Source organism: Gossypium arboreum, chromosome 8, assembly GCF_025698485.1.
Source record: "Gossypium arboreum isolate Shixiya-1 chromosome 8, ASM2569848v2, whole genome shotgun sequence".
In the NCBI taxonomy this organism is placed as follows: Eukaryota; Viridiplantae; Streptophyta; class Magnoliopsida; order Malvales; family Malvaceae; genus Gossypium; species Gossypium arboreum.
The window spans coordinates 22,007,942-22,031,424 of NC_069077.1; the positions used below are offsets into that span (position 1 = coordinate 22,007,942).

A 23,483-nucleotide genomic window follows, 5' to 3' on the forward strand; every position below is an offset into this window, starting at 1 on the left:
AACGTGCTACAAATTATCAACTGGTTCTTGCACCAGCAATAGTGCTAACATAAATTTGTTTCGCGGTAGTGTGTGCATTAGCCCTAGACCCCCAGATAGCTTCTAGGCTTTATTTCCTCTATTATATTATCATTCATCAACCTCAGAAGGGTCTAATAATGTTACATGTGTTACGCCTTTAGGGGCCCCTCACTTACGATCAAGACATAGGCTAAAATGTACTACATACAACCACGACTTCTCCTCTAGGCTAAACAAGATCCCAAACACTACATATTCACTGTTGTGTGCCTAGGCATGGGTATAGGGCGCCCTTATATCGTCATTGGTGAACCTTCAGTAGAAGTCAATATTATGGAAGCCAAATGGAATTACTCAACCAAGACAGGGCTTCAAATTCTATGAATTGTTATATCATAAGGTAGCACAATGAAACCCTCCATTCTCAAGTCATTAAACTGCTTTTCAGCCTCCTTCATAAATTTCTAATGAAAGCCTAAAGTTACATAAATCATTTGGTTGCATGGGCCAATCAATAAGGAAAACAAAGTTATCTCCAAACTTTCATTCCACAAGTATGTATGTAACACCTCTCACCCGGTTCGGTCGCCAGACCCGAGTGACAAGATGCTACAACAATTAACAAAATAGTTACACGTGGTTCATAAATAAAAAAATCAATTATACATTAAATAAATACAAATATTCACATAAGTCATGCTTTGCAAACAAAATATGGTTTAAATTGAGCTTACAAAAGCTCTTGAATTGACCCGACATCAAATAAGGATCATTTTGAAACTTTTACAAAAAAGAAGGGAAATTGTGTAAATAGGGGTCACACGGCCTTGTAACAAGCTCTAACTGTGTAGAATTGGAGTCACCCAACCATGTATTCAAGCCGTGTAACTTACTATGGCCGTGTGAGTCAAAATGCAAATATTCAACAAAAGTCACATAGCCATGTGGCTAGGCCGTGTAACAAATTGAAACTGTGTGAAAACTAAATGACATAACTAAAGTAGTCACGTGGGCGTGTTGCCAGCCCCTGTATCAATTGGGAACTGTGTGCTTCTTATACATCCTATATTTCAGTGGCACACGGTCGTGTCACTAACCCGTATGTGACGCACGATCGTGTGGCCAAACCGTGTGGCACAAAATATGTCATTTAGGGCCTACTTCATGTCTAAACATATTCAAAGCATAACTTATGTTCAAATACACTATAATTCCTGCTCAAAACCTGCATAAATTCAATAGAAAACATATCAATTTGACACATTCATAGCACATACATTCAAAATACCAATATGCCTCAAATGGCACCTAAAACATATCAATTCACATTCAAAAACATTACCAAATTCAACTTAATCATCCATAATACATGTTCATCTATCAAGAAATGACCATTTCATGTTTAACATAACCAACATTTTTCTTACCAATTCATATTAACATTAACATGCTATTTACTTAACCATTTCACTATTAATCATCATTCAATATACCTCGTTTATTTACTAGCTTGCATTGTACTATTAATCTTTAAGTGCATCCAACACATTTATAAGCACATGATCCATACCATTAATAATAAACATTTACATATGCACCAACTATGCCAAAATGTCAACATTTATCCAATTAGCATAATATAGGTATAATACCCTTTAGGTACATGCCAACAAACTAACTAAAGTATCACCAACATGATGAGCCCGAGATCACGAATGGATGTTGATATCAACAACCGTATATGATCTAACACCTAACCTGCGCATGAATAAACAAAATCGTACGTTGAGTATGAACTCAATGGTACTTCCATAATTCGAATAATAAAACAGAATATAAAACGTATAAAGGTATGGATCAATGATCATAGGGTGTATATACCAACCAAACATTGAACAATACATTTTCATCATATCTACTACCATTATAATATCGAATGCATTTTATAACATAGTTAATGTCTCAACAAAATATATCGCCACATGTCTATCTCAATTCCAAGCTTTCAATAAAAATGAATATCATCGATCTTTTTATCAAGTTATTTCATAATTTATTATTTTTATTTCCACTTTTAACCCTATTAACCTGACTTAGATTTTGATGGATACACAAATTCAACCAATCACACCAGTTTGACACTCAGTGCCAATCGAATAAATTTGAAATAGTAAGTTGCGCCCAACATTGGTCGGTATAACTGACAATTAGGCGTGCCCATCACTCCTCAACTCTTAGTCATAAAATCCCTAAACTCTTCCTATCCTATGGCATGCCAATTATACCCGACCCTGCTCTAATAGTCAATAGGGTAACGAGTTTCTCACATTCATTTATAATCGATTCCCAATTTCCAATTCATAATCTCAATCAACCAATCAACAATTCTTGTATATATCAACATAAATCATCACAAAATTGATACAACTTCACATTTAAAAAATATATAATATTTTTAAATCTATTCAATTCAGTCCTTAACATAGACAACCAATTCGTATCGAATCATTTCAACCCATTTTATCAATTGTAACTCACCTTATGATCTTATCATACAACAAAATTCATAAATGCAACAATTGAGACAGTTCAGATTATAGAAACACAAATCGTAAACTCCGAGCTATTCACCGATAATTTTGTCTTTTTCTTTCTTTTTCTAGGAATCCAGGTCAACATTAGCTACGAATTAATATAAACACAATAATTCATTAATACAAAATAAAATTCACACTAAATTGAAAATTTATACAACTTTTACATTTTATTCAATTTAGTCCCTAAAACCAAGACTAACATAACTTTCAATCTAGAACTCATATTTTCAATTCGTTTTCACTATAGTTGAATTAGGACTTCCTGTTTCTAATTTCTACCATAAATTTTGAAATTTGCGCATTTTAGTTCGTATTGTACAAAACTATAAATTAACTTCACAATTTAGTCCCTTTTCACTTCTAAGCTTTAAATCTATCAATTTAGTACCTAAAACTTCAAAGATTCATCAATGGCATCATTCTAAAACTTTAACAATTTCAAAAATAACACACAAGTCAACAAGATTAAGCTCTCAGGACTCCAAAAGCATAAAATTTACAAGAAAATGACTAAATTGCACTTACCAATTTGAAGCCTTAAAAATGGAATCCTAAGGCCAAACTTCTTTCTTCTTCTTGTTTTCAGGTTGCATGAATGAAAAATGAATAGAAATGTTTTGTTTCTCCACTATCTATATTTCATTCTTTTTTAATTTATGTTTTATTTGTAATTTTTAAATAAACTAAAATTTTTATAATATAAATGCATACATTAGTTAAAAACTAGCCATAATAATACTTAGATGGTATAATTGCGATAATAGTCCCTATCCTTATTTTTAATTATTAAATTCTTTAGTGATAAAAAATTTTACCAATTTTACGATTTAGTCCCTATACCTTAATTAAACTCTAATTCAACAAAATTGTCTATCCAAAATTCAATTAATCTACAATATACATCCGTAAATATTTACGGTCTTGATTTATAGAAATGGGGTCCCGAAATTGTGTTTTCCAACACCACTGACTTTCGGGTTATTACAATGTACTTGTGTCTGTCTAGGCTCAAGTTGTTGGCCCACCCATAGAGCAAATTTTCTATCAGGGGACCTTTGACACTTTGTGAGGTATAACAACCTGGGGTGAGTTGTTTGGTTCAACTAGTGGGGGACCTCTCCCCCCCACACAATCACAGCACAACAACAAGAACCCAATTATTACCCACCATGAAAACCCTGCTAATTGTCCCAGAACTATCCTATAATAATTAAGAATCTCACATACAAAAGGGTGAAGTGGAAAATGAAACCTAGCCTCTGACACATATAGCGACAAGTAAAACCCATGCATCTTTCCCCCATGGTTAGGCCTACTCATTGCACTTAGAGAAAACTCACCCCTTAGACTATTGAATTCATATCGATAGTGCTTTGGCTCTAGCCCTCGGCATCGAAGTAATCGAGACATCTCTTTTGTCTTGGTGCACTCAAAAATGCCAACCACTACTACATCTCTCTCTAACCTAGGAATTTTCTTCACCTTCTTAGCCACTGCCTCTTAAGGCCCAATCTCTTCTCCTTTATTTCCTTTGGCTATCGGTGCTAATTCAAAACAAAAAAAGAAAAAGATTCAAAAATTAAGCCTTACCCTAAACATACACCTTAACTCCGAACAAGAAAAGATGGTGAAAAAATAAAAGTGAAAGAAGATAAGAATAATAGAGAAACTGAAGAGTAAACACTTAGAAAATTTAAATAACGAAAAATAAAACTGAAAAACTTGAAGGCTTGAACATTTAGGAAATTTTGAAGATGAAGCAAATAACCTTAAGCCTCTGAAATCATGGCTATTTAAAGGGACTTCTCTAAATAGTGCATTTCAAATCTAGCAGACCTAATAATTTATGGAGCAACCCAACTAGACCGTGTCCCACAAAAGGACACAAAGTCTACCCCATCATTGGCGTCGTTTCCCAAAGAATAGTTGTAATGCTCCACCATTAATGCACAATTTCTGGAATATTCAGTGCACCCCCTTTTTCCTAAAGCGTTCTCAATACTCATAAGCATCACAACTTTTCATATTCCACCTCTTCCATTACATGGATTACTTTGGTAACTCTCCATTGTAGCTATTCACTAAATAGTCTCAACGTAGGCCACTTTGTAAACTATCTCTTGCCTGGGAGGCAATTATATCCATACAAGAGCATGACACGTATTGAACAACCTGTTGACAACCCTCTACTAGGGACTGTTAGTAACAACCCTTCACTTAAGATGGTCCGCAGATTTTCTATCTAAACCAACTTAGAAACAACCCACTACGCACCCTTCGTGGGGATCACTCGTTGTATACCCTTTGTAGAGACCATTGAGATGTAACAACTCATAAAATGTCAAGGATAAGAATGTTTGAGTAGGACCACATAGTACACTGTATGTCTGAGCAGGACCACATAATACCTGGTCGATCGCATAATCATATGGACCCTAATGCTATCGGCTACATGGCATAACAATACAATGGGTAAGCCCCTATATATATCCAAGTGCACGAGAGACCAATGATCTCACCTTTCGTAGACAAAAACCCTAAACATCAACCAGACTTTCTCCCCTTCCCCTTCGTTTGTCATAGGTGAATTGACACTCCCCTCCATCTCTTCCTTGTTAATTATTTGTATCAGCAAATATTACAGGGATTGTTTTAGTTTAACAAGTGATATGTTATTTAAATTTTGTTTAGGAGACTTGGCTGTCCCATTTAGACAAGGTTATTGACTATAATTATGTCAATATTCTTCATGATTACAATTAATACATATTCTTATTTTATTTTATGTTTTTCTATTGCTTTTGTTAAATATTTAACTCTCTATCATATTTTTAATTTAGTAGTCAAAATATTAGTATCGTATTAATAAAATCTTTCTATTAACTTATCGATAAAACATTAAATTCTAAGTCAAATTTAATATAAAGCATATTTAAAATATGTAGATCAAAGTTTAAACAAACATGTACATTCTGCTTGAACAATTGACAAGTAAGGTATTAAAAAACAAATAATATAATAAAATGTAAGAGAATTATTTTATTACTCATCACATCCAAACTGTCTATAGAATAAATAGATATAATTAAAAATTGATTCACATATTTTAAATATTTTCAACTTCAAATTCGAGTAGGTAAGCCAACAATAAAAATTTGATTCATATGTTATCTAAACCACGCAGCCCTTCCCTAAAACGTACAACTTACAATAGTAAACAAGGCGGATTCATGACGCAAATCTGACAATAATTAGTTCCAACTTTCTAAGCTTCGATGTTTAGGGGTGAGCATTCGATCGAATCGAATCGAATTGAATCGAATCGAAAATTTTCGAGTTAAACGAGTTTTCGAATCTTATTTTATCATCCTAACTTTATTTGAAATTTTCTCGAATCGAGTCGAGTGAGATGGAATTCGAATCGAATCGAATCGAATCGAATATATTTGTTCGAGTTAAGTTTTAAAAAAATGACTCTAGCGTTATTTATTTTTACGTAATTTTTCAGAAAAATAATTCTTTAAAGTTTTTATACATGATCATACAACAAAAATTAAAGTAAATAAGTGAATAAATACAAGCAACACAATATCAACCCAAATAAACAACATTAGTCTAAAAAAACAACAAAAAAATACAAGAAGATTATAATAAAAAAACATAAATAAAAGTCAAAATAAACAGCATGAGTCGAAGTAAACAACAACATTATAATAAAAAAAATATAAGCAAAAGTCCAAAATACAATAGAAACCTACAACACTTCAAAAAAAAAAAAGAACACAACAAAAGTTTAATGGAAATGGGGGTTTGAACAGAGAGTTTAATTTTAGGGTTTTATAAAAAAAAAAACAGAGTATGGAGAGAATAAGAAAAATAATTGGAATTGGCTGGCATGGGGGTTTGAATTGATTTGGGGGAGGAATAGGCCAATTGGGTTTTGGGAAAATAATTTCTAGGCAAACGGGCTTGGGGTTGGGGTGGAGAAAAAAATGGGGTAAAATAAAATAATTGGGCTTAGGATAATTGGGTTTGGGTTTATTAATTAGTAAAAGTTTAAAATTTAAAAAAAAATTAAAAATATTGTTTATATTCGATTTATTCGAGTTATTTAAATTTGAGAATTCAACTCGACTCAAACTCGAAATTCAAAAAAAAAATTCGAGTTAATTCGATTAATTCAATTAACTCAATTCGAATAATTCGAAATTCAATTTTTTTTTTATTTTTTTGAATCGAATCGAATTTTGCTCACCCCTAAAACGATGTCGCTGCTTGCGTCTATGCTCTTACACTAATAGTTTCAATATGATTTAAAGATTACGTAAAAAAAAATATGATTTGAAGACAGTAATTAGATGTTCACATGCATTGACGATTAAGATTTAAAAGCGTTTGGCTTCATCTCGTCTCGTGGAAGACAGTCGAGACAATGCAATGCAGCCATGGCAGAAGTACGGTAGAGAATCATAGGCTTTACTTCCCCTGCATCGCGATTAATTCATCTTTAGATTCAGGGAAGCAACAGGTGCAAACACTGCTAAAGTGCTCGAAAACAAGTAGCAAAATAGTTCCATCTATTCCAAAAGAAAACTGAGCAGTGAGCAGTGACAGTACGATCAAAGCATAACAATAGTGGGGGCAATACCCCCAAGAAACAAAAAGAGAAAGAAAAACCCTGAAACATACATTTTACAACATAAAATTCAGAGATCCTTTGGCGACAGGAAACCAGATTATTTATCTTATTCCCAGCCCAAAATTTAAAAGTACCTAAAAATCCAATAAAACCCATGGGTATCATATGTCGGGTTCTAAAGGAATCTCACTTCTTCACTTGCCCCCAAGAATTGGGAAGTGCCCAGGGTCTTCAATGGATGGTGCCGCCACATCTCTTGCTGCATTACCTCCACCGAATCCTCTTGAACCTCGCCCACGACCACGCCCACGTCCACTTGGATTATAGTACCTCTCCCCTTCAGCAGGCTTCAGAAATTCATTAATGCTGACAGACTACCCACCACCACCACATGGATAGTGACCATCAGTACGTGCCAGCAAAAAATATAAATGCAAGCCATAGATAAACTAGCACAAACCGGTAAAAGGAGAAAGCACATATGCAAGCTTTAATCATGGAAGAGATGGGACAAATTCTTAAATCAAGAGACTTTGACATCAGTATAAACTAAGTTCCCTTAAATACAGAATAATCACACAAATGACGTTCAAACTGGAAAAGGGAAGGCAAATTATATGACACAGGTCAATAAAAATAAGTAAAGTACCTTTTTTGCTCTCTCTTCTCTGTCATAAGCCTCTTTTCTCTTATCTTTATCAGATCCCTGTAGAAGCCAATTATAGGGAACAAGTGATTAATACTACATATTTTCCCAATAATAAGATGGAGTCATTAACGATGAATTTCTCAAAGTGAATCGAATGGTCTTACCAATTTGATGAAGACCTCATCATTACTTTTCTTGTTTGAAAGCTGTTGCATAGATTCAAACTCCTTGGCATCTACTTTTCTTTCCTCGATCTTGAGAGCCTGCAGAGCCTTCCTCTTCTCTTCCAGCACCTTCTCATACTCCTCAAGAGTCATCTCCTATAAAAATGCAATATGAAGGTTGAACAAAGTAATAGCCAAATTAGCAGCTATCATATATAATTAACAAAAGTTGCAGACGTCAATAACCATTTACCTTATCCTCGGGCTCTTTTTCTTCAGGCTCGTTTGAAGCACTCTCCTTGTTAGCATCTCTAGCATCCTCTTCTCCTGCTGGCTTTTCATCACCTAAATTCCTCTCACCTCCATTGGCAACTTCTTCAGTCACCCTTAACAATAAAAATACAATATTTCATTTTCATTTTATGATTATAATAAGGGAAGAAGAGTGAAACAAAGTGATATTTTATTGATTTACAATAAAACTGAAGGTTGTGATTGTAACTACTAGAGATAACTCACTGAGCAAGTTCATCAGTCTGAGTTCCCCAATTACCACGACCAGAGCCTTCACGTTTGAGCTCATTTCTGCAGACATGAACAGAACACAAAAGCATCAGCTTTGGGGCTTGGCTAAAATACTGATATGCAGAATATATCAAAGCTAATGTTAAACAAAAGCTTCCTGTTTTTACCCGCGCCCTGTCCCACTACGGCGTTCATACAATCTGCGAGGTCGCTCCCCGTCTGCATCTTCCCCATTACTGAAACCACCACGGCGACCACCACGGTAAGGTCGAGGACCACCATAACCACGCCTTTCAGAGGGTTTTCCACTCTCTCCATCTTCAGGTACAGCATTATTGCTGAATAAGTTCTCGTCATTTGCAAAATCACGTCTGTAACCACCACTACCACTACCACCACGTCCATATCCTCGCCCACCACGACCTCCACCACGAGCACCTTCATTCTTTGCCTCCCTCACTTAGGAATTAAAAACACTGACATCAGTGATAAGCCCAAGAGAGCTAAGAGCTCCATCTTGAAGGCAGCTCAAGAAACATAACAGAAAATCTTCAAATACAGAAATTTCAGGTTTATATGATTTATGCTATAAAGGAAGAAATTATAATTGACAATTAGATATAAAACAATGTTAACTGTTATAACTATCAAGATGAGATCAGATATACAACTATCAAACTTCCGTAAAAACAAAAATTCATACCAATGCATAAACACTTCGGGAAAAAAATCTCAGTTTCGATGGAATACCGACACTTTCAGACAGTAAACAGAAAAGACAAGGTTCCCTGCTGCATTCTGATTAAATTTCTATAGTTAAGGCATGCACCTTAGCATCAAACAACAAAAGCGCCATGAAACCTCTTTGGGCAAGATGCATTCAGTTAGGAGCGCATACATGTGCCTACTAGCATTTTTTTCATAAGATGATAGGCACTAAAGCAATTTGCTTGATTGAAGTTCGCACTAGTTTCATTCATTTTTACTTATTTTTCATTAATTGTACATTTACTAAGAAGATAAAGATGCTAGGTAACACTCCACTTCTCAATGCTTGACTATCCAACACAGACATGAGATCATAAGAAAACCAATCATATTGGCCAACAAAAAAATTATAATTTCATGTTTTGTAGGAGAATAAAGTTGATCAATCTTAAGAGTTTATTATCATGACCATATATCTTAAGCTTCTACACACACCTACATATACACATATATATACATGCCTATATATAAAACAAACAAGCACATACACTTGTACATATTGCGCCTTATATCACTCAAGCAAGTACTTTTAGGCGGCTAAGGTAATAGAAGGATTCTAGCAGCTTGAGTGCAACTTGACAACATTGGATTTCATTTTAGAAAAGAAAGAACAACAACAAAACCAATATGCTTTTCGGAATCTTTTGCTCTGTCTATACAAATAAGAAACTCGCAATGATTATATTCCAAGTAAATAACGGATAACAAATACTCTTTAACAATCAGAGCCCAACTTCACTTTACAAGAAATGAAACGGAAGTATAATGAACTTAAACCCACACAACCCTCTCACCCGCCCCCCAAAAAAAAAAAGAAAGAAAAGAACTCGACCATTAAGAAAAGGACACTTCAGCTTAAGACAATCGATTAAACTCAACACCCGACACAGACAGCTGAAAATAATGGGTAACTTCAATAGAGAAAGCTCACCAGCCTGAGCAGGAGGGAGAGGCTTGGAGGGAAGCTTAGCCTGAGTTGCAGGCTGCGTCTTAGCTTGAGACTTTGCTGGGCCCTTCTTTGGGGCAGCAGCAGTAGCAGTGGCTGCGACAGCCTTTTGCTGAGCAGCGATCAGCAATGATAGTTCCCCAGTGTCGTCATCCCCCAACAAATCAAAAGGGTTCAAGCCAGCCATTTCTTTTCTTGAATGAAAAATCCACACTAACCACTTCCAAACCCCTTAGAATCTTTCTTTTATAATAACCACGAAATCCCTTACTCCTACAGAACTTCCATTAGATTTTTATATTATGAAACCAAACCAATCTTTTAATAATTTAAAAAAAAAAAAAGTTAGGAGAGGTGCCGTAGAAAGAAAAACCCTAGCCGCAAAAGAGATAAGACTTAAGAGTATAGAAGTGTAAGAGATAGAGAAACCTAATCTGATTCTTTTTCAGCACTATGATGTTTATTTATTTATTTTGGCTCACTGTAGAGAGTGCATAAAAACACACACAAAATACCAATCTGGGGTAGAGTTGATTAATATCTCAGATTTAAATTTTGTGAACAAAATCTTTTATCTTTCATTTAAAAATTCAATACGACTTGATTTCAAAATAAAAATTTAAAATCTAAATTTGCATTAAGAAAACATTGTTTTAAAATTGTAATCTTATTTAATCATTCTTCTTTTAAAATATTTGTTTCTAATCAGAAATATATATAAAAGCACAAATTTGTTAACTAAGTACCCTAAATTATTTATTATAATTTCAAAAATATGAATAATGATAATAATTACCAATTGAAGGCTTTTCCATAAATATCAAAAACAAAAGAACGACCCCAAGTTTGACAAATTAAAATTACAATCACAAATAAATTCCAACCCCTATTTCATTCATTCATTATCAACCAAACAGTTTATATGATTTCAATTACAGACTTCTACATACATATACTAATTATATGAAATGCATGTCTGATTTTTCATGATTTACTATGAAAAATACTCCTTCGTAAAAAAAAACTATCCATGTAAGAATTTTATCTATTATGCTTCTTCGGATACCCCAATTCTTTTAACTGTGCTTTTAAAGCAGCATGCTCATGCCACATCCTCTCTAACCGAGCTTCAACCATCGTCGTCTCTTCTTTAAGGTGATGCATCCGCTTCTCCAACCAAGCCACTGCTTCAGCTCTGCTTTCTCCGCCTCCACCTCCACCACCTCTCATCATGCTACCCATGTACTCAACTGGGTAATTCACATGCACTTGTTGTGGCCTGTTTAATAGCACAACGATGCTTACCTGCAGTTAGAAACCAAAAGGAGGAATGAGAGTCGTGAGGATCCAACAATACTATATGAGAATGATAAAATCCAGAATGACTAGTTATTAGGGATCAGCTATGGCGTACGATTATCAAAATCACTTAACCAATGAATTAGAGGTAATAGACCTGCATCAGGAGAATCACAGCGAAGGCAACAGCTAAGACTAGTGAAATATGGCCTTGGCTTTTCAAGTATGAGAAGGATTTCCTCGCAAACTCGCTTAACAAAGATGCAATGGATAAAGCACTAGTCAAACTTTCTTGCAAAAGATTCCCAATTCTCTGGTTAACATCCAGAGAATCGGACATCTGCAATGTCCTTACTGGATCACTTAGGGTATGAGATCTTTCTGAAGGTTCCGTGGTAGCCACTTCCCTTTCAACTTGGAGTTCACCATTTCCACTTGAGCTTTCAGAAGGCTTTACCCCTGATTCAAACAAAGGAGCTTACGTCAGTAACTCCAACATGTGCATAACTGCTCAGATCATAAATATTATTAAGATGAAATTATTCAAACAAAAAATCTGATGGTCGAATTATGAACCTCCTTGTTTATCAATGTTCTGCTTCAACAATTCATGTGCCTGAAACATTAATGATAAAAATTATTTTGATCAATGTTCAAACAAAATTTACAAAATATAACATAAAATTACAAGAGAAATATAATACCATGTCTATCCACGTTGCATATGCTTCTCGACACTCTTCAAGAGTAGACTGCACTATTTTCCCTGTCCCATGTGCATAGCATCAGATAAAGGAAAATGAACAAGAAATATAATCATTATTCATTTATATAAAAGCAAAAGGTCCACTACGTAAGCTGTTTAAGAAAAAGAACACCATCAATCCTTTGGAACTCATCTTCAAAGTTTAAAAGACAGCCCGATTGACAAGTTCAAAACAATTTAGAAGCATCACAAAAAGATTTTGCACTCTCGAAAGTCCTATTTCTTTATTTCTTGCCAAATAATTCCTCCTTCCACAAACAATAAGTAATCATTTTCATTCTTAAAGGAGAAATCCTTTTGGCACTTCGGCTATAATAGTTCAGATGCAATTATAATATGAGACACCTAAATGTAAAGTCTTTGTAACAGGAGTCAATAACAATAGAAACTCAGCAAATCAAAATACAAAGATGCGACACAAGAAATACATAAATGATAAAAGAGCACACTATATAAACAAGAGATTCATCATCATTCAGCAAAGGCAAACCTTTCCAAACAGTTTTCTTGCTAAAAGCCACATTAACATAAACCTGCAAAACGCAGCCTTCTTGTGGGCCATCATTGTCTCTTTCTACATCCCAAAGCCCCTGGAATACACAGCAACTTCAAGCACATATTAGAAACATTTCGACTGAGCTAAAAGTGTCAAAAAAAAAAAAACAGATTATGCACAAAACAAGGAATATTTCAGAACAACTAAAACAGAACTGTTTTTCATGAACTTCCACAATTTAGAAGTATTCATATTTAGCATCTTCTACTCTCCATGATATATACCCTGATAAGAAGAATACTAGAGTAGATTGATAGTAAAAACATGCGCATTTAAGTTGGCTCAAAACCTTACATGCCAGTTTGTATGCTTCGTTATCAATGATTCTTAAACCAAGGTTTAATTTAGCACATTGACCAAATCTGGGCAAAAAAAGATTTGGCTCAAGAAAATTACCAACCTAAACTTCTTGAAATGCAATGGACAAGTTTGTCTCCAATATATATCGCATGAACATACACCAACAAAATGTGGACACAACATCATGCTTTTGTATTTAGTTCTCAACTTGAAGGGCTAAAATACAATTTTCCTCTGTTTCTGAAAATTCTGACACATAATCTTATAGCAGGATAATTTATGCCTAATAGTGGCAAACTAGGGAATGGAGAGCAGAAGAGCACTTTACACGTTAACGCATTTCAAGGGAGCTCGGGTCTAGCTTGTACCTCTACACGGAAATAATCTCCATATGGTACATCACTGATCTCTTGTGATGTCTCTATAACCAAGTGACTGTCCAAAGTAAAAGTGGTACTGTCAGAATATATACAAGAATAAAAATAATATAGAAGATCTAAAGGAGTAAAAAAAATGCAGCCAACTCAAAGAATTATAAGTTAATGCCTATTCCTAGTTTGAGCATTGTGTTTAAAGGCATGGAATAATAAACTACTTAGTGAAATCTAAGGGTAGAAAACTACTAAGATAAAACTTCGGTTTTAGCATATGACCCAAAAACAGAAATATTTTGATGGCTCAGTGCATCAACAACTGCAACTTCAATAATATTTCCCATTAACTAAAACTATAGACATACGAATGGCTCTGGTTTTATAATATACTTAGACCTACACATGTTAAATTTCATTTGTTGTTTTGGACTACCAAAGGTATCAAGAGAAAATGGTTCATTCCAATGATGCATCCTCTTAAATGAGAAACAACAATAACAAATAAACAGTGCCTTCAGCTATATAATAGCATATAAGGCACCATAAAATATAATAAACCTGTTTCTGTAAATTCGAAATTTCTGGGCCTCCTGGCAGCTACCAAATTTTGCACCTTGATCAAAACAAAAACAGTTAACACCAAAAGAAAAACAATCAAGGCAGCATTAAACTGACTCGAATACTTAAACCAGTACTAAATCCATCAAAAGAACAAAGAAAAATAAGCTTTTTGTGGCATTTTATTTCAAAAATTTTTAATTAATTACAACAAGTATAAGAAATGATGCTAATCTCAGCATAAAATAATAACTCCAGGAAGAAAAAAAGACAAATACCAAAGTATATTTTTATTGGATGTTGAAATGACACATCACGGACATGTCCAAATTTGTCATGAGGGCACCATGAAGAGCACTTAAATTCTGTAAAAAACATAACAATTTATTAAGCATAAAGGCATATGTACAAAAAAGATCACTTTTATGACTTGATATAATCAAAAAATTTAACACAAACATAAATTAAAAGGCATAATTGGAAATTACATAATTATTGAAAGTTCTGAGCAGATTACCTTTATCTCCACACCTTCTATGAAAAGATTCAATGAAATTAACAGCATTATCCGAAAAAAACAAATTGAAGAACTCCTCTACCTTAATCTGCAGCCCAAGAAACATTACTTCAGAATAAATAAAGAACATACCGATGTTACAAATATTTTGCAATATGGTAGAACTTTGGGAAAATGAGTTCACAATTTAGTACCGGAAACTTTGTTTCTGCAACCCTGGTAAAACATTCAGCAACTGGCAAAAAAAACATAGATTACAATGACATTTACAAAAATGAACATGAAGTATCATATATAAAAATGAGACTAACTAGACACAGCATATCATCCCTCAGCACAGAGGAAGAAAGTGGAAAATCTATGGCCTCATGTCTATATCTGAATCCGAAAAAGAAAATCAGTTTACTTTCCTCCCACACTTGAAATTTTCTACAGCCAAAGCCCACAAGTGCATTTAAATAAGCCTTCATGGTACAACACTAAACACATCTACATTCTCTTGCCACATATACCCTCATTTGCAAACAAAATGATGATGATTCTGCCCATTTCAACAAGAAATGATGAGCTTCCATACTCTATCCATTATGTTTACTTCAACACCTACAGAACCAGTTAAGTCGTGACTTCCCTTAGCCTCCTAATAAGTTGAGCTGGAACCACCTTTGAAGATTATTACCAGATTTGCAGTTATATTAGGAATTTCACAATGATATCGGGTTTATATAGGGCATATAAAATTAAGTTCTAAGCTTCTGAGAAGCTTTTGGAATTATTGTTTCTTTGAGCCATATGGATTTGGCAATTTATCCCAAAATTTTCTCTCTCAAGTTCACTTTTTTCCTTCCACTATTGTTCTCCTTGACACCTCCCCCCCCCCCGGTTCTTTTTTTCTTCTGGTTTTCAGTTTATACTCCCTCTATTTCTCTATTTTTCCACCTTTTCCCTATTTCTAATCATCCAAATCACTAGTCTAGAGCCAGAAGTGAAATCCAATCAGATAGGAGTAGGGTGCGCACATAAGTTAAATACAAAACCAAGGAACTTTCTATGTAGCAAAGTGTGAAATTAGACTGACACAACAAGAAACGATGAAAAAAATGAGTTAAAATTCAGAACTGCGTTAACTAACCCTTTGGTGCATCACAATTCTCTGGCTTCCATGAAAAGGTACCTTCTGATGCTGAAACCCCAGTATTTATAACTGATCCACAACCTACTTCTGCATTAGTGTCAGAAGTGGATGGAACCTTAGAGCCACTAGAAGTGGGAGCGTCCTCATGCCTGTATGAAAAAATGTACTTAAATAAATAATTCATGGTTTCACATCCATATAAAAAAAAACTACAAGGAAATCACAAGAAAGTTCCCAAACTGTTCTGCTCATAAAGATTACCTGTCTGCAGATTCCGTGTCATTTAAGGGGTTTAGTGAGCTATTGGTATTTTCAATTGCAACAAAGCCATTCTCTTGGGTGCTGGACTCAGACATGGATTCCTAAAAAAAATGGAATATGAAAATAACCTATGGGGATAAATATACAATTTGCTATTACTAACCTATGAAACTCAAAGTTTTCAGAACACCCCAACAGGGAAAAATGTCTTAAATTTTACTGAATGAATGAAAATTTTCACTGAAATTCTACATATAGATAAAGAACAAGATTATGAAATCAGCATATGATGCAAAATACCTCTAAATGAAGCGCAAACACTGACAAATCAGTTGTTCACATTTAAGATGTGTAACTATGCTGTATGAAGGGCTAAATGACTTTGTTAACATTTACTGCATAACTAGTGAATTACTTAATGTAAGAAGCAGAAAAATCCCCTTCGATGGTAATCATAAGCTGTGATTTTTTTCCAATAAAAAAAACTATGATTTTTCTTTCTTTTCAATATATAAGCTGTGAAATATAAGATACCTGTTGTTCTGTAATTTCTTGGGCTCCATTGACAAGCTGCAACCATCCATCATTAATGATCTTGAAAGCTTCATCACGAGATAGGAATGATGCAAAGAAGTACTGCCCAAATCAAAAAGTCGAATCAGATAGAAGAACTAATGCATGCACACTTAAACAAGCACATAGAAGAAATCTGCACGGCAAGTACTAGTACCCTCCTTCCTCCAGCAAAAATTTCTATTGCATTAGGAAAGATTCCAGCAGTCTTTGCTCTGTTAACACTTGTAATTTCGTTGAAGGCAATTACTTTCTGCAAAAGGAACTCATACAATATTCCATGATCATACCATGTTAAATAAAAAGTTAAAACAGTTTCCCGGGAAATAGGACACTGGAAAACAAAGAAAGAATAATACTAACTTCTGAGGATTACCTTTGTTTCAAATCCAAATATATTGGAATAAAAGCAAATGTAATGAACAAACAGGTACATGTGACCCTGCAAAAGGCAATTAGAGAGGGGAACACATTTATACAGCCGCCAAATATTTGAAAAATATAAACCTACCAGCCCGCCCCCCCCCCCAACAAAAAAATAATAATAATAATAAAAAACCTCCCACAGTTTGAAAAAAGGAACATAAGGTGATGTGCCAAGCTAAAAAACTACCAGATGCAGCAGAACAAAAGCAGTAAAGGTCATTGTAAAGATCTAGATTACCTGAAGAAGAATACTCTCCTGGAATGCACAGTTGAAATCCTGGACAAGGAACTACAGCAGAGGACAAAAGAAAGTGTTTAAAACTGTTTTTATGATACATTTCTAAAATGCAAGACAGTGAGAGAAATTTCAAATTAAAAGCAATTCAATTAGCAAGTTTTTTAAAATCCATCACCAAAAGAAACAAAAAAGGATTGGTTATAGCATCAATGCCACATGAATGTTAGGTATCAGGAATTACTTGCACGCAATGTGTTATTATCTCTCTCACACTAATCATGCCAAGAATGAATTCATTTACAGAACAAAGACTCTAAAACAAAAACGAGAGGATCAGAGATCTGCTTACACATGGTAACAAAAAATAGGCTAAAGAAGAGAAAACACATTTATTTTGAACTTAAAAAAAAAGTGTTTCAATTTTCTAAAAAAGTTTTAAAGATACCAATAGATGACATTTAGATACTAAAGTAGGAAAGAAAGCATGAACAAGCATTTTTGAATCTTTAACCAATAACTTTATCATTTTAATTATTGGGTTCGTGAGAATTCTACATGAATGTTTAGGCGCTCAAAACTTCTAAAATACAAAACTGGCAATATATTTTCACACAACTACAAGAAACAATTTTAGCATTTACAAGCCAAAGAATGTCAAAACAAAATATAAAGGAGACAAGACGAGGAGAACTGCTAACAGCTTGTTACTAAAGTTGCTCACCTCTTCAGGTGGAAGCCTAAACAGTTGGCGGTATTCTTCACTCCTCAATGCTGACTGAGACTGAAATTCATAAGCATCAGATTTAGCCATAGTTCTAGAAGTATTCAGTTCTTGAAAACTAAATTCTCGATGATTGTCTAATTAGTCCAAGTTTAACTACATCGATCAAAACTCCTTATAAGCCATCCTCTTTTCTACCTCTTGTTGGAATTTATTTAAAAACCATATATCTTTCGGAATTTCACCACGAAAACATGAAAGCTTCAATAGAATTCTAATAATAGAAAGTTTGGCAAAAGCAGCCTTCAAAAAAAAATTGAAGTAAATTTGATTAAATGATAGTGATTATTGTAGAACTTGGCCATAATAATCAAGAATTAGCAAAATTGAACTCATAACATAATCCTAATCTACTTTCTCGTCGTTTTTTTCTTCCTGACTTTTTGTAAAGGAAGCAGGGACATGAATTAAGCTAAAAGTAAGTGGTAGAAAAAAGAACCTGAATATCAACATCTTTGTAGCTAGGGTTGGGTGAAGCATTGGAAGCATCGTTGCGATCAGGCGTGTCGGTAGGCGAGGAATCGTTTGGCGAAGTTGAAGAATCAGAAACGTCGTCGGAGACTGCTTTAGAAAGAGAACGATCCATAGAAGACCGCGGAAGATCGATCCTCTCGGCGGCAGCAGAGGTCACTGCCATAGCAGGGTGGGGAAGAGCCGATAGAGATGGCAGAGATCTGAGTTTTCAGTGTCTTTTTTTTTTCTTTTGGGTGGGAGAGTCCAAGGAATAGCTAAAAGAAACTACGCCGTTTGACAAACAGGGACTTATTTCTGAAAGCGGAAGCCAACATCAAGCGGTACAGTTTTGCAATCTATTTCACTGCCACGCCAAGTCATTGAAGGAGAGACGTTGACTATTTTGACACGTGGCGGATTATTGAGTGGATAAAAATGACAACCGACCGGTCCTCCGGTGGACTCTACCACGTGACGGAGTCAAAACATTCTGTCAAGTTACTTTTTAGGCTTAAATAAAAAATTGACCCGAATTATAATTTTTTTCACTTACGTACTTAAATTATTTCTTTTATTAAAAGTGATTTAAATTTTACTTTCATTACTAATTTTGATCTAAAGCGTTAACTCCGTAAAAGTAACTCTCAAAATGACACATGGAATTTTAATTAAAAATTTTAAATTTAATATTAATTAAATTAAATTAATTTCTTTTTTCTTTCTCTCCTATCCCTCGCTTCATTGTCTTTTTTATCCCTCCACGCTCACAGCTGCTCCTCACCAGGGTTCTTACAGCAAGTTCCCATGGCCCCATCCCCTCTCCCACTTCAATAAATTCATTTGCTATAAGCCGTAAAAGTGGTAGCTTGGCAATAGATAAAAAAATAGCAGGATCCACGAGTTCTGAATTGCACTGTAATAAACATGAATCGAAGCTCTTTAACTTGACTTTAGCAGGATCTCTGTTTTCCTACATGTTCCACTTCAATGCAGCAAAATCGCATCCAGAAATACAGGGTGATAGTTAATGAAGAAAAATATATATTAACATTAGAACTATTGGACAAAACATAACAGTTGAAGAAGAAGAAGAAGAAAAAGAACAACCCCATGCATGTTCTCAAGCACATTGAAAATTTTTAAGAAAGGAAAAAGAAATACCCTTAGATATAAATAAATTTCGAAATAAACTTTAAATCCTCATCAAAGAAAGGCAGAGATACCAGGATTAGGTCGAAGAGCACGGCTTGATCGACCTTGACGAAATCAGCGTCCCAACTCCCAAGACTTGAGCTCATCGTCGATGGAGGCAGAACGTACATGAAGCGAGTGATTATACTGGTCTTCCCAACAGACTGATCCTCCAAGAACAGTGAGGTGGATTTAATTAAAAATGCTACATATCACATTTTAATTGGTTTTAGAATTCCTTTTAATTGAAGGAATTAAAGTTTAGATACCATTTTTAATAAATAATAATAATTTAGATGTCTAAATAGAAAAGTGCTGGGGCTAATTTTTTATTTAAGCTTATCTTTAATTAGGAAAAAAATCCAACGTCTATTTTGGGCCGATTTAACCGAAGTTATTGGGCTTTCGACTACCATTATTTATCTCCTACGTTACTGTCACGTTTTCATACCGTTATAATTCTTTTTACCTGATAGCAGCCAAAAATTACAAATTTTAATGGCATTCACCATAAGTTGAAAGTACTTGGACGCAACTCTATAAATTATTTAATTCGATTTAAGACCAGTTTAGTATTCCTTCTAAAAAATCTTTTTGAGACAAAAAGTATTTTTGGAACAAAAATATTCCTAAATAAACTATTTTTTTTATAGAAAATGTACTTCTCCCAAGCCAACATTAGCCAAAAACACCTTTTTTAGAACTTAAAAATTTTAGCTTTTTTTCAAAAGTATTTTTTTTCTTTCTAAAATACACTTTTAAGAAGCATTTCTAAACTAAGCCTTAAAGGAGTTTTGTTGAGTTTTTGGACAATTCCATTAGTGAGCTAGCTGTTAAATCTCTTCTCCCTAGCATTGTTACTACAGCTCAAATTGCTGGCTCTTTTCAATATGGATTAATTTCTTTAAACTTTCTTAAATTATGTAAAAGGATATTTTGGTAAAGTGAGGAAAAGTTACAATCTAACAAAATGAAATGTTGTGGAAAGATGATGGAGAAGAAGATCGGAGTAGACTCTGAAGAACAAGTTCGGTAATAGTTATTGATGATAGATGCAATAAGCGACTGAGAAAGATAAGAGTTACAATGATTGTTATGACTGTAAAAAGAAAATTGTAGAGAGAATTTTAAAGTTCCAAGTTTGCCAAAAGATCAAAAAGTTCCAAATGAAACATTCAAACATTTATTTATAGACTTTGAAAAAATAAGTTAAAAGGGAAATGATTATGAAGAGAAAGTGGCATGAACATGTTAAAATTGTGGGTAATGGGATTAAAAAGGGTTACTTGAACTTGAGAAAATGGAAGGTCAATTATATATAATGGGTATGATAATGGTTACATGAAAGTTACACCCTCTTAAATTATTTTAGCATTCATCATTTGTTCATTAAAGAAATAAGAATGAAGTATTTGTATTTCAAAGAAAGGTTAAGTAAACTTCTTACCATTTTTGCATCTGAGTCTCCAAACTATGCTCTCTAGGACATCTTAGGAGTGGAACAGTCTAAGAATAGTTACTAAAGGTAGTTCCCAAAAGGTAGTTGTTTCTAAAGGTAATTGTTTCTAAAGGTGCTCCTACATAGAACTCTCAGAACTACTATTGATAGAAAAGTTACTAGCCCAAAACAAGCATCTACAAACTATAATTAATATTTTAAATTGATTTAAAAATTTAAGATATTTTAATTGAGTCTTGAAATATTGATATCATATCAATCAAATAGTCCCATCAACCTAATTAAGCATTTAATGTTAGTTCAATTTCACAATAAAGCATACATAAATCAAACTTTTTACATTTGTATATTTGTATAATTTGAATATATCATGTTAAAAAATAAGTAATATGGTTAAATTCTATTTTTAACAATTCAAATTAAAATTGTTTATTTAATATATATAAACGTGTTTAAGTTTTAATTTATATGTTAAGTATGATTTACATATTATCAAAACTAACATTTAATACATCTTATCAAAACTAACATTTAATGACTAAATTGAAAAATTGGCTAACGAAAGTACTTAGTTTATGATATTACTATATTGAGAACCCATTAAAATGTTTTGAAGTTTAGAAACTCGTTGATAACTTCTTTGGAGGGAATTAGACTTATAGTTATTTTTTAAGTAGAGCATGTAGGTAAAGGAACCTAGAAGAAAAAAAGGAAAGCTATGAAGGGGTCGAAACTTGTAACAACCCCACCCAACGCCTGGCCAAACAATCAACCAATGGAGAGGTTACACAAAACTAATTTCTAACTTGAAGCATTAACACGTTCATACAAACAACTTGTAGAATATCATACATTACCTGAAATTCGATAAAGGCTAGCCAAAATAAACTACATATACTAGAGTGAGATACTCTTATAAAAATCCTTCTTTTACATAATTTAATAGATTAAAATTAATACATCATTTTCGTAGTTTAAATACATAACAGTATGAGCATAAGAACTTGAATTTACAGATTTCCCTAACATGTACATGCTATAAAGGAAAACAAGCTCACAAAAAAGTTTGAAGATTCTGGCTTAGTCCTTCCTTCACTTCCGGTAAATAGATTTGTTCTTGAAAACAAGATAAAGGAACGTGGTAATTTCGTGTTGAATTTAGTGAGGTTGGCGTTGTAACCTACTCCATTTATGATTATATATTGTTTTCTACTTTTTTTTTCTCTTTTTAATAACATAATAATCTGTCATAAAAGAACAAGAGATAAACAGCTTGATAGTGAGTATAAACTTAAATCGACCAACATATCTACAACTTTAGCTGATTTGATACTTTCCTTTACATTGGCTAGCTTGTAGGCTTATCACAGATCCTATTTAGATAAAGCTTGCACATTCACATAACGCGCACATCTATACAGCTTGCCTTGGAATAGCTCACATATTGGCGCCACACTCACATTGGCACGGCACGTGCTTCTGCACATCTTACACATATAGGTAGATTTGCATGATGAACAACTTGCACATGAGCTACAGCTCACAAAAGAGCGGTTAGCATAATATTCAACTCGCACAGAAACAACTCACTAAAGATATCCTTGCGTATGATCATATTTCGAATAGTCTGAAGCAATCTTGCAGATAGACATATAACATAAAGACTTGGTGGATAGTTATGCAAGTTCACATTTGGTGGATATATACCTATGAACTCATAATTGGTGGATACATACGAGCACAAATGGTACCAAATGAGAGGGTATTGCGATATCCAAGCCTTAGAATCGCGATACCTCTAACAGACTCGAAGATTAGAGACCATCCTTCAGTGGTATCACGATATCCACCCTCCAAGAAGACCTTTATGTTCGAAACTATTTGAGGTATCATGATATCCTCTTCCTTGGTATCACGATACCGATATCTTGAGGGGACAAAAATAGACAAAAAGGGTAGGCCTTTTCCACCTGAAACACCAATCATTGAATACCCGTTCAATGGTATTTTTGGCACACAAAGTGGGTCAGGATAGCTACTATATCAACCAAAATTTGGTTGAGAGAGAAGAGGCCGCATTACCTTAGCTTAGGCTTAGTTTTCTCTAGGTTTTCTCTTAGATTTTCTTCTTCTTCTAGGGTTTTTTATTTTCATTTCCTTAGTTATAGATTTTACATTTACTAGCAACTTTTCTTCTTGTTTTAGTTGTTCTTAGTGTTAGTTAAGTTAGTTATTACTATAGTTAGCTTAGGTTATTTCCACTTTTAGTCTATATACCTTAGTTGCA

At 34.0% G+C, this 23,483-nt stretch overlaps 2 protein-coding genes across 3 annotated transcripts; both read right to left on the reverse strand.

Annotated features, from left to right (window-relative positions):
• Positions 1–7,178: 7,178 nt before the first annotated feature.
• Positions 7,179–10,817, reverse strand: LOC108470040 (RGG repeats nuclear RNA binding protein A-like). 2 transcript variants are annotated; one of them, XM_053031729.1, is made up of 8 exons: positions 8,924–9,039; positions 8,872–8,885; positions 8,763–8,820; positions 8,590–8,655; positions 8,324–8,456; positions 8,071–8,226; positions 7,907–7,963; positions 7,179–7,631 (listed from the first exon to the last, which is right to left on the reverse strand). In XM_053031729.1, exons 1-8 carry the CDS (start codon positions 9,037–9,039, stop codon positions 7,452–7,454), a joined length of 780 nt encoding a protein of 259 aa, XP_052887689.1. In that variant the 3' UTR covers positions 7,179–7,451. The 2 variants fall into 2 exon arrangements, with proteins under 2 accessions (XP_052887689.1, XP_017626706.1); XM_017771217.2 differs by adding an exon at positions 10,295–10,817 and having other exon boundaries at positions 8,763–9,054.
• A 365-nt stretch (positions 10,818–11,182) lies between these two features.
• Positions 11,183–19,942, reverse strand: LOC108470169 (protein VASCULAR ASSOCIATED DEATH 1, chloroplastic). The gene is made up of 19 exons (XM_053031728.1): positions 19,770–19,942; positions 18,533–19,528; positions 18,034–18,093; positions 17,313–17,363; positions 17,025–17,090; positions 16,806–16,901; positions 16,610–16,711; positions 16,076–16,176; positions 15,812–15,963; positions 14,874–14,914; positions 14,680–14,767; positions 14,441–14,527; positions 14,163–14,217; positions 13,599–13,665; positions 12,865–12,964; positions 12,313–12,374; positions 12,185–12,224; positions 11,766–12,067; positions 11,183–11,614 (listed from the first exon to the last, which is right to left on the reverse strand). Exons 2-19 carry the CDS (start codon positions 18,728–18,730, stop codon positions 11,351–11,353), a joined length of 1,932 nt encoding a protein of 643 aa, XP_052887688.1. The 5' UTR covers positions 18,731–19,528; positions 19,770–19,942; the 3' UTR covers positions 11,183–11,350.
• Positions 19,943–23,483: the final 3,541 nt, after the last annotated feature.